Here is a 12,756-nt window from a genome sequence, read left to right as displayed (position 1 = left end):
GGTCTGAGCGAGAGATTTGGCCCAATAGGATGCGGTGGGTATCACCCAAACCATCGATCTATGCTTCTGTCTTCCCCATGATACTAGCCCTACACCGCTAGCCGCCGCTCTTTGCTTCTGGAACACCTCCAGCAATACATTCGATTTCCAGTTTGGGCAGATGAGCATAACTTTGCTGGATGTTCTTACCATCACGGTGTTGCCCATTGACTTTGACCCTTATGTGCATGGTCAGTTTGATGGCATTCAATTTCCTTTGAGAATGGATATGGTTGGTCAGGGGCATCGCAGCAAATCCTACTCATTTTGGCGCAACTGTTATTGCACCCAGTGTGACCATACAGGAGGTATCGCATTCTTGGAATTCTGGCTTTGCAAATTTATCTCTTGCACTTCTTCCAACAAACCTACTGGGCCTTGGAATTCTTGAGCCACTGCTCTCTACAATGGTATTTGCGTTGGCCTTGGGCAACCTGTATTGGGTGCGTTATATTGCTCCCTTTATAGAGCCATAATGCGCCCCTTCGATACAGACATTAGTGGCCCTTTGTGGATCCTTGCCTTTTGGCTGCAGGTTTATTTCCCTCGCTTCCTTCGCGGTGATATTCCAAGGAAACCTCCAGTCGATTCCCTTTTTGGGAACTGGCTTTGCGGCAATGTAAGGTATCGAGCTCCACCTTACTCCAAGTGTTTTATTTACTTGTACTTGATGAAAGAGATGCCGGACCCAAAAATAGTCATTTCTAGGCTATTCCCTCCTCCCCTTGATGATGGCTTTCTACCCAGTGGACGAGATCATAGCGAAAGAGCCCTCCTGGCCTTTCATCGTGCCATCTCCTGCTTGGATATTTGTCTTGCCACCGACCGCGTAAGTTACGAGCTCTATGCCCCTAACCACTTTGCTAGCCAATTTGGGTTAGCCCAGTTGGTACCCTGGCCTCTGGTTGATTCTGCCAATTACTACACCTCTTGGCTGAGATTAGCTCTGCCTGGGTCTACCCCCTTTCAGAATCAGTTTACTTTGATAGTGAATCCCCCTTGGGTCAGAGCGTTGTACCCCCTCAACGATGTCGACGATGATTATGCTGATTGGTGGAAATAGGTGTCCGTGAACTGTTGGGACCTGCCACATGACGAACTCTTCATCCTGATCTTTTGTGGCATGAGTAGTCCTGGTTTAGAGGACCGCGAGATTCTTGAGCGCTTCTCCAACCCTACAGCACAACCCCCACGACCTATTCTACCTTCTCGCTCATCGCATCCAGGGATACAAATCCACGAGCCTAGGGAGTTTTTGTCTTTCTTCACCATTCCTTTTCCTTGTCTTGATTTTCCCGCTCTTATTCCTGAGTGTGTTTTGCAGCAAACTACCCGGAGCGGGACAGTCTCTGTTCAGGCCGGGAAACAAAAGGTAATAGCAGAGGAGACTCCTGAGGGAGAGTCTTCTCATGATAAAGATCCCGTTGAGATAATCTGGTTGAGAACGATCCCAAACTTGTATATTTGGTGCTTCCCCCCCCTTTTGAGTTATGATTCATTTCTCGTACAGGCCACTACTGTCTTCGCTTGCAAATGCGATCGAGCTCAATTCGTCGAAGAGAGTTTTGAAGATGACGAACCTCTGGGAATGCGATTGGTAAACTTCGGCCTCGTCTTATCTTATTTGAATTTTAGAATCTGGGCAGGATCTTCACTATGTATCTTTTGACAGGTCTGTCAGAGGACCACTGATCCCTCTCACCTGAGCGAAGCTGGATCCTCAGCCGCTATAGAAGAGTCAACTCTCTCGTTAGTTCAAGCATCAACTAACCCTGTGGCGCCTCTTCCATCTTCCACATCTACAAAGTATCTGCAAGGTTCTACCATTCTAATAACGATCTTCGATGACGACTCCCCGGAGCATGAAAGTGTGGAAAGCCACTCTAAGGCTTCTGCCGCTTATGAGGAACTAATGACAACAGAGATTCTCGCAGTACCAGAGGTCCAAGAGGTGAATGAAGCGGGGCCTCTTCCTCTTGGTGACCACGTACCAGATATTGACTCGACAGCTCGAGAGGTAAGCCATTGTTGGCCAATGCTTTCCATTTCCTTTTAGATCCAAACCCGCTCTTTGACATTTCTGAACCTGACCAGGATTCTGTTTGTACCGAGGAGTTGGCTACAAACGCTAAGGGTCCTATCGCCAGGACAGTCCCCCCAGAGATGGAAAATGATGCGGACGATGGTGGTGCTCCCCAAGTCTCGCGAACAAATGAGACAGTCGTCGAAGTTGAGGGCTCTATGCTTGAATCTGCTCCACTTGCCCATGGTGAGCCGCGAGTTGAGTTCCCAGATTCTCCCGCGGTTGAAGGGACAGACCAACCTGTTGAAGATAAAGAAACTGAGGAAGTTGTCCACCCTTTTGCATTAGTGGTTCGTGATCCTATGGTGCCTTCGCCGCCTCCTCCTCCTCCTACCAGATTCAAGAGATTGATGAGGGTGTTGGAGGTAACTCCTCCTTTTGCTGTGGATGAGGCTAAGATGGTATTTCACGAACATCTGGGTCCTTGGGTATTGGAGCCTAGCGTCCTCCCGCGAGTCTTAGAAGCCCTAAGGTATCTTTGCCAGGAGAAGGCATTGACCCTGCGGCAATTTAGTGCCATTGACGTTCTGCTAAATGAGCTTGGTAGGGCCCGCTGACGTCAATCGGCCCGAACGCATAGGCTCGCGACGCTCGAGAGGCTTTGAATAGCCTCACCCGAGAAATGGACATCTCCCGCGGTATTTTAAATGAGCGAGCCATCCGCCTACGGGAACTACAAATCCAAAGGTCCGACTTCAAACTTCAGATCAAGGACCTCCAAGCCCGTTTAGCTTCTGTTGAGAATGTGATTGCTACAGAAGAAGCCCAACTCAATGAACCTTTGGCTGCTTCTGAAGAAATGGGCCGCAACCTAGCCCGTGTCAGAGAACGGGCCACTCAGGCCGAAGCTAGTGCCATTGCGGCGAACCTTCGCGTGGAGGAACTTTGCTTGAAATTGAGCTTCGCGGGCCAACCTCTGTAGCCTTGTATAGTAGTAGTAGTTTCTTTGGCGTGTTTGCGCAGAAAATAGACTACCCTCCTCGAAAACCGTTTGGTCTCCTCACGTGCTACTTAGTCCCTTTTTCTCGAGATTTGGAATCACTAATCTCAATTTACTGACATCAGTTTTGAAATTGAGCTTCATCCAAGGGTGGGGATTTGCCTAAAGTCCCTATAAATAGTTGTATTTTGGGCAAGGAATACTCACAACAAATTTTCTGAAATATTCAAGAAATGGCCTTTCAGTCCTTGCTTCCCTTTCTCCTTCTTCATAAATCTTCCCCTCATGAAATGGCCTTTAGCCTCTAAATTTTAGGCTTTATGGCATAACCTTAAGCCTGGGTTAGGCCTTATGGCGTAATCTCAGGCAACCCCTTGTTTCGGCCTTCTGAAAGTCTGGATGGAATGTATAGGCTTTCAGGGGAAAAGAAGCACGGGGAGCTCCATTAGTATGGGATCCACGATCATGCGAGATCATCTTTGTTAGGATCCTACACGCGAAGCGAATCGGGGAAGGGATGAAAGCCACTTTGAGGCCAAAGACCCTTCCTCGAACCCCTTCCTTCTGGAGTCGGACCAGACCGAGTCCTCCAGACGAGAAGGGCTTTTGTGGTCGCCCTCTACTCATGCTCTCTCTTCCGAACATTGACAGAATCTTGGAGGGAGAGCATGGATTTGCGGAAGTGATGGGTATGAGCCACTTCATGGCCGTTCCCATACTAACAAGCCGCTTCGGCCATTGGGTGGGCTTTTAGCTAGAGTTTCTATTATTTCATCATTTGTTTTCTGCAAATGACTCATTTCGCGGGAAAATTTTAAAATTTTCGTAAAAGAGATTAATATAATTTTTTTTTAATAAATAAAATTTAAAGAATTATTATAGAAAGAAAGTGGAAAAAAGTTTTGGAGCCAATTACTTGTAAGGTTACTTTGAGATATTATTTCAGCATAAGGGCCCACTAAATATTTTCTTCCCTCTTAAGAGAAAGTTTTAAAATCTAAAATTTATATGAAAAATAATAATATTAAAAAAAATATTTTTTTATCTAAAAAATATTTTTTTCATAAATAAAATTTAAAGAATTATTACACAGGGGAAGTGGAAAAAATGGAGCAAGATCCACCCAATCGACCTAAATACTTTACTCATAATTAATCTATACTATCATTAAGAGAAGGTAGTCATGAAGTATTTTGGTCAGTCATGAGAACGCAGCCAGAGAATCAAGGAGCGAAGAAACGAGATCAACGATATCGTCTGGTGGCAAGCAGTGCCGGCGACTGTGCTTTTGTAGTTGTCGTTGTTTGCTGCAGGACGGGAATTGTACTTTTGCTCCTATCTTGTCGGTTTGATGGGCTTGAATGTAACAGTGAATGACTAAGATTGAGTTCTAGTTCGAAGCTTCTCAGAGGCAAGGCTTTTATGAAGTCGGTGCAAGGGACGACGATTGGCGACATGGCTGGGGTTGGTTTTAAATTCTTTCCAGGAGGTAGCAACAGCGATAGCAGTATCGTATAAATAGTTGGAGGTCCGGCGCACAAGTTTTCTGGATTTGCTTTGGTTTTTGGAATTGCTGCACAAGTTATGTTGCTGTTTCTGGGCGGTGGAATCGAGGTGGCATCGTCTTGTGTAGTTGTGGCAGCGGTGGAGTTGTGACGGCGTGCGGCGACTCTTGGCATATGGGAGTGAATGCTGGGATTGGATTGGGCCAGATCTGTTAGGCTTGGGGCTTTATCTTTCCCATTAGGCTTTGTGGGCTATTGTTTAATTTACCCTAGTTTGCTTTTGTTTTAATAATCCTTTTTTTTTTGGGAGGTAATATGCTCCAGCCCGACCTAAGCATTTTATTATGTTTGTTTGTTTGTTTTTTTTTTCTTCTAGTTGTTAGTTAGGTGACAAACCACGTTAAACTCATCGGGTTTGTCTTGTCTATGCTAGTTGAAGTTCCTCTAATAATCTTTGTAGAAGTATTTGGTTTCAACATACCACAATGGTGTGCTCGACATTTGGATTCAGGTCGAAGAGGTTGCCTACAAGGCAAAGAGATTTTGTTACCTTAGACTACTCTACGCTACCAATGTCTTAATAAAGTAGTATTCTTTGTATTATTCTATGCTTATAAACATAGCCACATTAACGTACGAGCTCTTGAGATAAAATAATAATAATAATAATAAAATAAAACAATTTTTTTAGATAATAAGCTTTGTTAGCTAAAACTAAATTTTTTCTAACTTTTATACCCTCAGATAATTTTATCCATATATCTAATAGTTAGGGATAGAAAAATCAAAACTTCTGTAAATAATAAAAAAGAAGCTTTATTATTTTTCAGAAACTAACTACTTACTTCTAGAATCTAGACTGGTAGACACCCATTTCTCCACACTTGGAGCAGTTTCTAGTATATATTATATTGAAAGTAATTGAGCCTCTTAAATCTTTAAGAATGACATGATGACTCTTTAAATAGAAGTTAATTGCATTAGAACAACGGCCAAAATGCTTGAGGAGGTTATGTAATTTTTGGAGCATATTACTGGTAGTTGGCATTGTTCTAACCATGATTTTATTTTGCTTTGCAAAACCAAACACCATTAAGCTACGTATATAACATAATAAGAAATTAAGAACAATGCTTCTCAAATTAAGAATTGGTAATCATACAATCACACTGCCACTCAAAGTTGGCTCAACTCTTTCACAAGCTCATCCAAATCATTTGAAGAGCTCCCACCATCTCTCACAGCCGCAAATGCCTTGTCCCTCAGCTCCTTTGCTCTCACTTTTTCAGCCGAGTCGCCACTTAGTGACTCGGCAATCACCTTTCCTAATTGGGCCGGGTCGGGTACACCACTCGCAACCTCGCACACTTGTACGGCCACACCCATGTCCTCCACCAACAGCTTGACATTCACAAACTGGTCCGCCTCCATGGGCCAGCCCAATATCAAAACCCCACCCACTATCGCTTCGAGCACCGAGTTCCACCCGCAATGGCTCACGAATCCGCCCATGGCCCGGTGACCCAATATCAACACCTGCGGCGCCCAACCTTTCACCAGCCATCCCCGACCGGCAACCCGCTCCTCAAACCCCTCGGGCACAACACCGTACCCGTCCTTTGCTTCTTGGGCTGAGCCCGTTTTCACAGCCCACACAAATCTCACCCCGCTCCGCTCGAGCCCACTAGCCAACGCCTCCATTTGTTTACTATTCAACAATTTTTGACTCCCAAAACAAACGTACAGCACAGACCCATCGGGACACCGGTCAAGCCACGCCATTAAATCGCCACCGGAACCCGTGTCCAGGTTTCCCTGATCCAGACCACCATCTCCGGCACCAATCAGACTCAATGGGCCGACACTGTAAACCCGGTTGTGGCCCATTCTTCTCTTCAAGTGATCCAAATACTCACCCTCCAAGTCCTGAAAGGTATTGAAAACACAGCCCCAACTGTCGGTATTGGCAAGCATGGAAACCGTCAAAAGCTCAGACTCGGGATCCGTTCCTCTGTGAGCCAACACAATCGACGGCACGTGCTCCTTTTTCAACGAGGGCGACCGAGGAACATAGGGGAAGTCAATAACCGACGACGACTGGACCAGATCTAGGTTTCGCCAACAGTACTCTTGAATCGAGGCCAAGAAAGCTCCGGACGAGAAGAAGGTTATTCTCGGGATTTTGAGGTGGTCGGCGAGGCGGAGAGTGTAGCCAAGAAAGAAGTCTGAGATAAGAGCAACAGGGGGGTTAGGGTGGGACTTGAACCACTGGATGATCGGGTCGTGGAGGTTGGCGAGGGCGTTGATGACCGCAAGGTTGCCGTGGGTGCCGATGTCCTTGACGTTTTCGACGCCGGGGGGTATTTTGGGGTGTGAAGGAAATGGGAGGACGAGGGTCTGGATAGAGGGGTGGGCGGAGAGGAGTGGTGTGAGGGTTGGGAGGTTTTTGGGGGTGATGACGATTGTTATGGTGAGGGCGCGGAGGGCTAGTTGGTTGGTTAGGTCGAGGAGTGGTAGCATGTGGCCTTGTGCAGGGTAAGGGTAGACTAGGAGGTGAGGGTGGCGGTGGGTTTGGTCGCCGGAGATCGACATTGTTGTTGGTGAGAGGAGAATCAGGAGGAGGAGGAGGAGGAGGAGGAGGAAGAAGAAGAAGAAGAGGACGTGGGGCTTTGGGAGTCTTTTATGCGGGCTTTGTCACCTGTCAGTGTATGGTTTAAGATGCTCTGTCATAAAGTGACTGAAGACTAGAAGAGAAATAATGAAGTGCACGTTATGTACCATTTCAGGTCAATAAGGTTGACTTGTGGTTCAGCACTTGTGTGCGTTAAATGGGGTAATAAGTTGTTGAAACTCATCAACCATGCATGTTCCTATTGCTGCTTTGTGAATTGTGACAGAAATGCAAAAGGAGCTTGCTCTTGATCTCTCTACCAGAAACCAAGAACTTATTTTCTGGCAGAACAAAAAAACACCAAGAACTTTGTCAATGCATCATACAATGTTGTGCTTTTTCGAAAAGTACGTACATTGGTTAAATGGATGGTTTATACCAAAATGAAATTGCTAGCAATCAAAATTGTTAACTTGTGTGTACCAAGAAGAAAAAAACGGTTGCCTTGTTTGACATATTTTGAGACCCAAATGACTTTCAATTTCGTTTAAAAAAAAAAAAAAAAAGACTTTCCAACTAAATTATATATTTGCACATGCAGATGATATTTAAACAAGAATTTTAGAGATTTAACGGTTCGGTTCATAAACTTACATTACATTTTGAGCTACAACTACGGCTTTCAATTGTAAGTAGTTGGGAATACCATTTTGATTTTGTTCCGTTAGTAAACAACATAGGCAACAACAAAACAGAAATGATTTCTCCCATTTTCATTTATTATTATTCATACTGAATTTGTCTTCTTTTGAATTTTTTTTCATTCAAAATAAGTAAAGATAAATATAATTCTAAAGTAAAAAGGTGAAAAAAAACAAGACAAATTATAAAGAAACATTAAGCAAAAGCTCCAACCTTTATTGGAAAGTCTATATAGCTAACTTATAACTTGATTAAATTCCTTACTGATCGATTGATAGATCAGTTAGTTGTTCTTAGGCGGGTGGTGCCTCGGAGCATGGTAATCCTCATTAAAAGAGACAAAACCAGACTCATCAACTCCCTCAAATCCAGTACCACTTTGTTGGTTACACTCTACATGACTACCCTGCTTCACTTGATCACCACCACAGTTCCCTTCAAGCTGGTTTGAGCTCCTTACAGCAGTCGCACCATTCACCACTTTAACTTTCTGAACCGCCAGTTTCCTTCCTCCTAGCCTGTTCTCCTTGGTAGCAATATCAGGAGGACTAACCATTTGAATATGATCTCCCTGCACGTATATATGCAAGTTATTAGATATAATTAATTAATGAACATTTTTATCTGAAGTGTGTATTAATTATCATGACATATATCCTTACATTTACGGTCGAAACAGCTTGAATTCTTGTCACAGCAGCATTCCCCTCTTGACGTACGTACATCATAGAAGATTGAGGTGTTAGTCAGTATTTAACTTAGATAATACATCCGTATAACTTGCTTGAATCAATATAAACTAGGAAACTGAAAATCTAAGGCCAACTTTGTCAGACTTGCGGATCAGAGACGATTATGTCAAAAGAATTTTTCCATATTCGTTTAATAAGTCTAAAATATATAATTGAAACCTTTCTCGTTTGAAGCTTTCCGCAAACAAAATGAGGCCTTAAAAATACATAAAGAGAAAAAGAAAGGCAGATAATTAAGTACCTAATTGACGAGGGGAATGTGTGTCGGAGGTCTTCCACAGGCATGCAGCAGAGAGAAACAGCAACAGTGCTAAGTAAGCACACTTCACAGGACCCATATATATAATCTGTCTTCCTTAACTCTCGTAAGAAAAGAGAAGCAAGCTAGTGAGAATTGAAGGCTAGCAAAATTTAATGAAATCTGGAATTCAAAGAGAGTCAAATGTCTAAAACCCTAGTCAAATATATAGGTAGCTAGCTATCACATACACCAAGTCAAACGGAAGATCGACTAGGGTTTCCAAAACTTAGAAGTATTGTTTAGAGGGTACTGTGACCAAGACACGCACTACAAATACTACATAAAATGGCGAGTCACACCCATGTGTAGTTTGATCTTCGAAGCATTTGAGAAGAATTTGATGTACTGTTTCTCGAATTTTCAGAAACATACCTGGAAGCTCTCTATATAGAAACGGCGAAAGGGCATGGTCAAGTAGAGGAGACATATGTAGTGTAGCGTGGAACGGAAGCTAAGGAAGTTAAGGTGTTCTGTGCCTGTCTGCCGCCAACAACAAGAATAAAAACAAGAGCTGGCTAGCTCTAACTAGCTAGCTAGCTTAGCCTACTTTGGTTGCCATGCCGAGGTTGCCTAAGCTTGTTCCATGTATACAGTTTTTGGGAGGCTACTGTTTCTCATACATGAAAGTGCAGCCAAGGCAGTTTGAGCATCCCCATATGATTCGTAGTACAATGCATGAGATGTAACGGTGAGTTTAAGCAAGAGAGAATGTATTAATTTATGGTTCAAATTTTACATATTATGAGTTCTGGTTTTATTGCATGATACATAGAATTAGATTTGGAACTATATATGTTCTAGAGTTTGAAAGAGGTCGACCGCCCGACCATATATGCATGCTATATATATATATATATATATATATATATATATATATACCCGTAGATAAATTACCACTAAGCATTGTCATTTTATTTTTTTGTATACACATTTGAGATGACCAGACTTTTTTTCACTTGGTGGATTTTACAAGAAGAAGAAGAAGAAGAAGAAGAAGAAAAACTTATGGATAGATCCGTTTAATTATTTTGTTTCAAGTTGAGCTTAGGTTGATCTATTCTAACATCGCATCACTTAGCTATTATCATGGTTCTTGGAATCACCCTTCTTGCCTATTTGCATATAAATAACTGGCTTGTATGAGAACCACCTTCGAGTTCATGGCCGGACTAATTGGGAATGATAAACTAGAATATAAAAGGCATTTCATGGATCCAACTATAGCTACTTTCAGTGGGTGTCCCTCGTCTACAGTGTAGCTTATTCTTAATTTTTTACCCGGGGGGCTTAAAACCACCTCTGAATTAGGTCGAACTTTGTGCAATATTGTGGTTCATCCCATTGATCGTACTGTATCCACAATCCACAATCCACAATCATGCAAGTGCTGCCTCAAAATTCATTCTGTGCCTTTCTTCTTTTGTTGGTTTAATTTCACATTGTTTATGCACTCTAAGACATCAAATTCAAACAACTAAATACTAAACCTACAACAACGATCCATATATTTCTTTAACTAAAAGTTCAGATAGATAAGTCAGCAGATATTAACCAGCAAAAAAAAAAAAAGGTATAGAATGGTGGAGACCTTACCGGCAGTTGTGATTTAATAATGTGGAAACCGTATGAGACTGATCGAGCCAGTACGAAGGGATTCAGATTCGATCAGCAACTCTAATCAAGAGACAACATATACAGCTAGGTTGACAATTAATCATATATAGACCCAATTAGGTAATGAATACAATTGTATTTGGTTTTGAAATGATTAAGGAATTTAAATATAGTCTTTGAGCTATTTCATGCATGTACAAACTAGGAAAAAGACTAATATCGCGTTCAAGAGAGAAATTTGGTTTTGAAACGCTACTAAACTTGATATAATGAAAAATTTAATTCTTGATGTTGAACACTTCAGGCAAGAGAATTAGTATTTTATTAGCTAGGTTGAAGATGGTGTCCTCGACTAATGGGTTTTTTGGTTGCTTGTTTTCGCCTGTTTTCCTATATTTTGAAAACGTGGCATTATGTTTATTCTACTACAATGCATGTTTGGTAAATTAGCGTTTGATCGATTTTCTTTAAGAAGCTAGGATCAATGTTCATTAGATATACCTTTTGCTTCGACATACGTGAGCTTAGAGTGGCTTCTAGTGAGTTTAATTTAATTATATATCAAGCTTATCAAAGGGGGCTACTAGACCTCAAAAAAAAAAAAAAAGGGGGGGGGGGGGGCCTACTAGCTAGGGTTTTTTTTTTTTTTTTTTTTTTTTGCCGTTATCTTTTTTGATCTATTCCTCTTTTTTGTGTTATATATCTTTTAATATGTTACTTGATCGGCAAGTTCTTTTTTAAAATTTGGATGGCTGAAAACGATAGTTTGCTCATTAGTTATGAAATTTGAATTATGTTTATATATTTGAGAGGAAAGCATCCAACAAATTTAGCTTGATTGAGCATTATATCCAAACCAAATTAGCATTTCTCAAATCAGAATCAGGTTGTGCCACGTCCTTGGTCTTTCCTCCCTGGTTGGACTTTCTTTTTTGGTCATGGTTGGACTGTCTAGTTGGGTTGTTGTGTTTGTTGCCCAATGTGTTGTTTCTTTTTTGTTGATCTGTAATGTTGACCCAAATTTTGGGTCCTTATATGAGATGTTTTGTCAATAATAAAACAAAAGATAATGATGCTTCATTTAAGGTCTTCTTATCAAGGATAGTAATATTAGAGAAATTTTAAATACACACCCCAAACTACTTAATACACATTCTTATTATTTTATATTTCAAATCAGATTTTATAGGTAGCTTAAATGACCAAAATAGACATATATGTATTATAAGAAAAATAATAACAATCATATATTCCTTATATTATTCTATAATTATAAACACAATAAATTTTTATACATGGCATCCTGATAATTTAAAACAAGAATAAAGTTAGAAACTATTTAATTTCCTTAAATAAATTGTAATTAAATGGGGTGAGAGACCATATAATTTAGAATTTCGAAATCAATGACATTAAATATTTTTAAAACATATCGCATTATTCCCACTTTTTAGTCCCTTCTTTTTTTCTAAAAGTTACTATTATTCAATTTATTATCTAACATAAAATATCAAAGGTATAAAACTTTGTAATTATTAATTTGACCATCCAATGATAACTTTGTAGTTCTACCATTGTGAAGAAACTATTGTTACAGTTTTGGTTGAATGCTCGACTCAAAATTTTATACTTGATCAATAGGGTATTTGGTGGATGAGAACTCAAATAATACAAAAACTATTTCTAAGTATCATTTAGGGAACAATAATGAATCCTTATGGATTTCCCAATAACTAACACCATATTTGTCAATTATATATACTCATCAAATTAAATAGTAGCCTTAATGTAGTTAAATAATAGTGTATTTCATGGTTTTTTCATTTAAGGATATTTTAGGTAATTTGGATTGTGTATTTAGTAAAATATTAAAATGAGAAATTAAATGGTATGTGTATTGAGTAAGGAGTGTGTATTAAGTAATTAGGGGTGTGTATTTAAAAGTTCTCGTAATATTATCATACGAGGTGAGGTTGAAGCATGAAGTCCCCCCTTTTTTGAAATTTCAATGAATAATAACTTGAGTGTAGAGAGGAAATACAATAGTGCATTTGTGTTCCACAAATATAAGTGACATATATTAGTCAACACTCACCCACTTTATTTACCTATCATATTTTTTGGTGTATTAGCTTCTTCCACCTTAATTTTATCACTGAAATGCTGAGGCTACAAGTCTTAATGATTGAATGAGGATTGATCGAGTTTT

General features: G+C 40.7%; 2 protein-coding genes across 2 annotated transcripts; both read right to left on the bottom strand.

Annotated features, from left to right (window-relative positions):
- Nucleotides 1-5,614: 5,614 nt before the first annotated feature.
- LOC112198178 (UDP-glycosyltransferase 89A2) lies at nucleotides 5,615-7,295 on the bottom strand. Its single transcript, XM_024339248.2, has one exon. It carries the CDS (start codon nucleotides 7,157-7,159, stop codon nucleotides 5,744-5,746), a length of 1,416 nt encoding a protein of 471 aa, XP_024195016.1. The 5' UTR covers nucleotides 7,160-7,295; the 3' UTR covers nucleotides 5,615-5,743.
- Nucleotides 7,296-8,082: 787 nt separating this feature from the next.
- LOC112196925 lies at nucleotides 8,083-9,050 on the bottom strand. Its single transcript, XM_040517933.1, has 3 exons — nucleotides 8,874-9,050; nucleotides 8,543-8,589; nucleotides 8,083-8,451 (listed from the first exon to the last, which is right to left on the bottom strand). The coding sequence occupies exons 1-3, from the start codon at nucleotides 8,968-8,970 to the stop codon at nucleotides 8,164-8,166; spliced, it is 432 nt and encodes a 143-aa protein (XP_040373867.1). The 5' UTR covers nucleotides 8,971-9,050; the 3' UTR covers nucleotides 8,083-8,163.
- Between the last annotated feature and the right edge of the window lie 3,706 nt (nucleotides 9,051-12,756).

This window comes from Rosa chinensis, chromosome 4 (assembly GCF_002994745.2).
Source record: "Rosa chinensis cultivar Old Blush chromosome 4, RchiOBHm-V2, whole genome shotgun sequence".
In the NCBI taxonomy this organism is placed as follows: domain Eukaryota; kingdom Viridiplantae; phylum Streptophyta; class Magnoliopsida; order Rosales; family Rosaceae; genus Rosa; species Rosa chinensis.
This window is presented reverse-complemented; position numbering and strand designations above follow the sequence as displayed.

Excerpts from the sequence above, each read along its gene's own strand:
- LOC112198178 (XM_024339248.2), bottom strand. The coding sequence starts at position 7,159 with ATGTCGATCTCCGGCGACCAAACCCACCGCCACCCTCACCTCCTAGTC.
- LOC112196925 (XM_040517933.1), bottom strand. The coding sequence starts at position 8,970 with ATGGGTCCTGTGAAGTGTGCTTACTTAGCACTGTTGCTGTTTCTCTCT. Across the intron at positions 8,590-8,873 it reads ACATTCCCCTCGTCAATTAG|AGGGGAATGCTGCTGTGACA; the intron begins GTACTTAATTAT and ends ACGTACGTCAAG. Across the intron at positions 8,452-8,542 it reads AAGCTGTTTCGACCGTAAAT|GGAGATCATATTCAAATGGT; the intron begins GTAAGGATATAT and ends ATATACGTGCAG.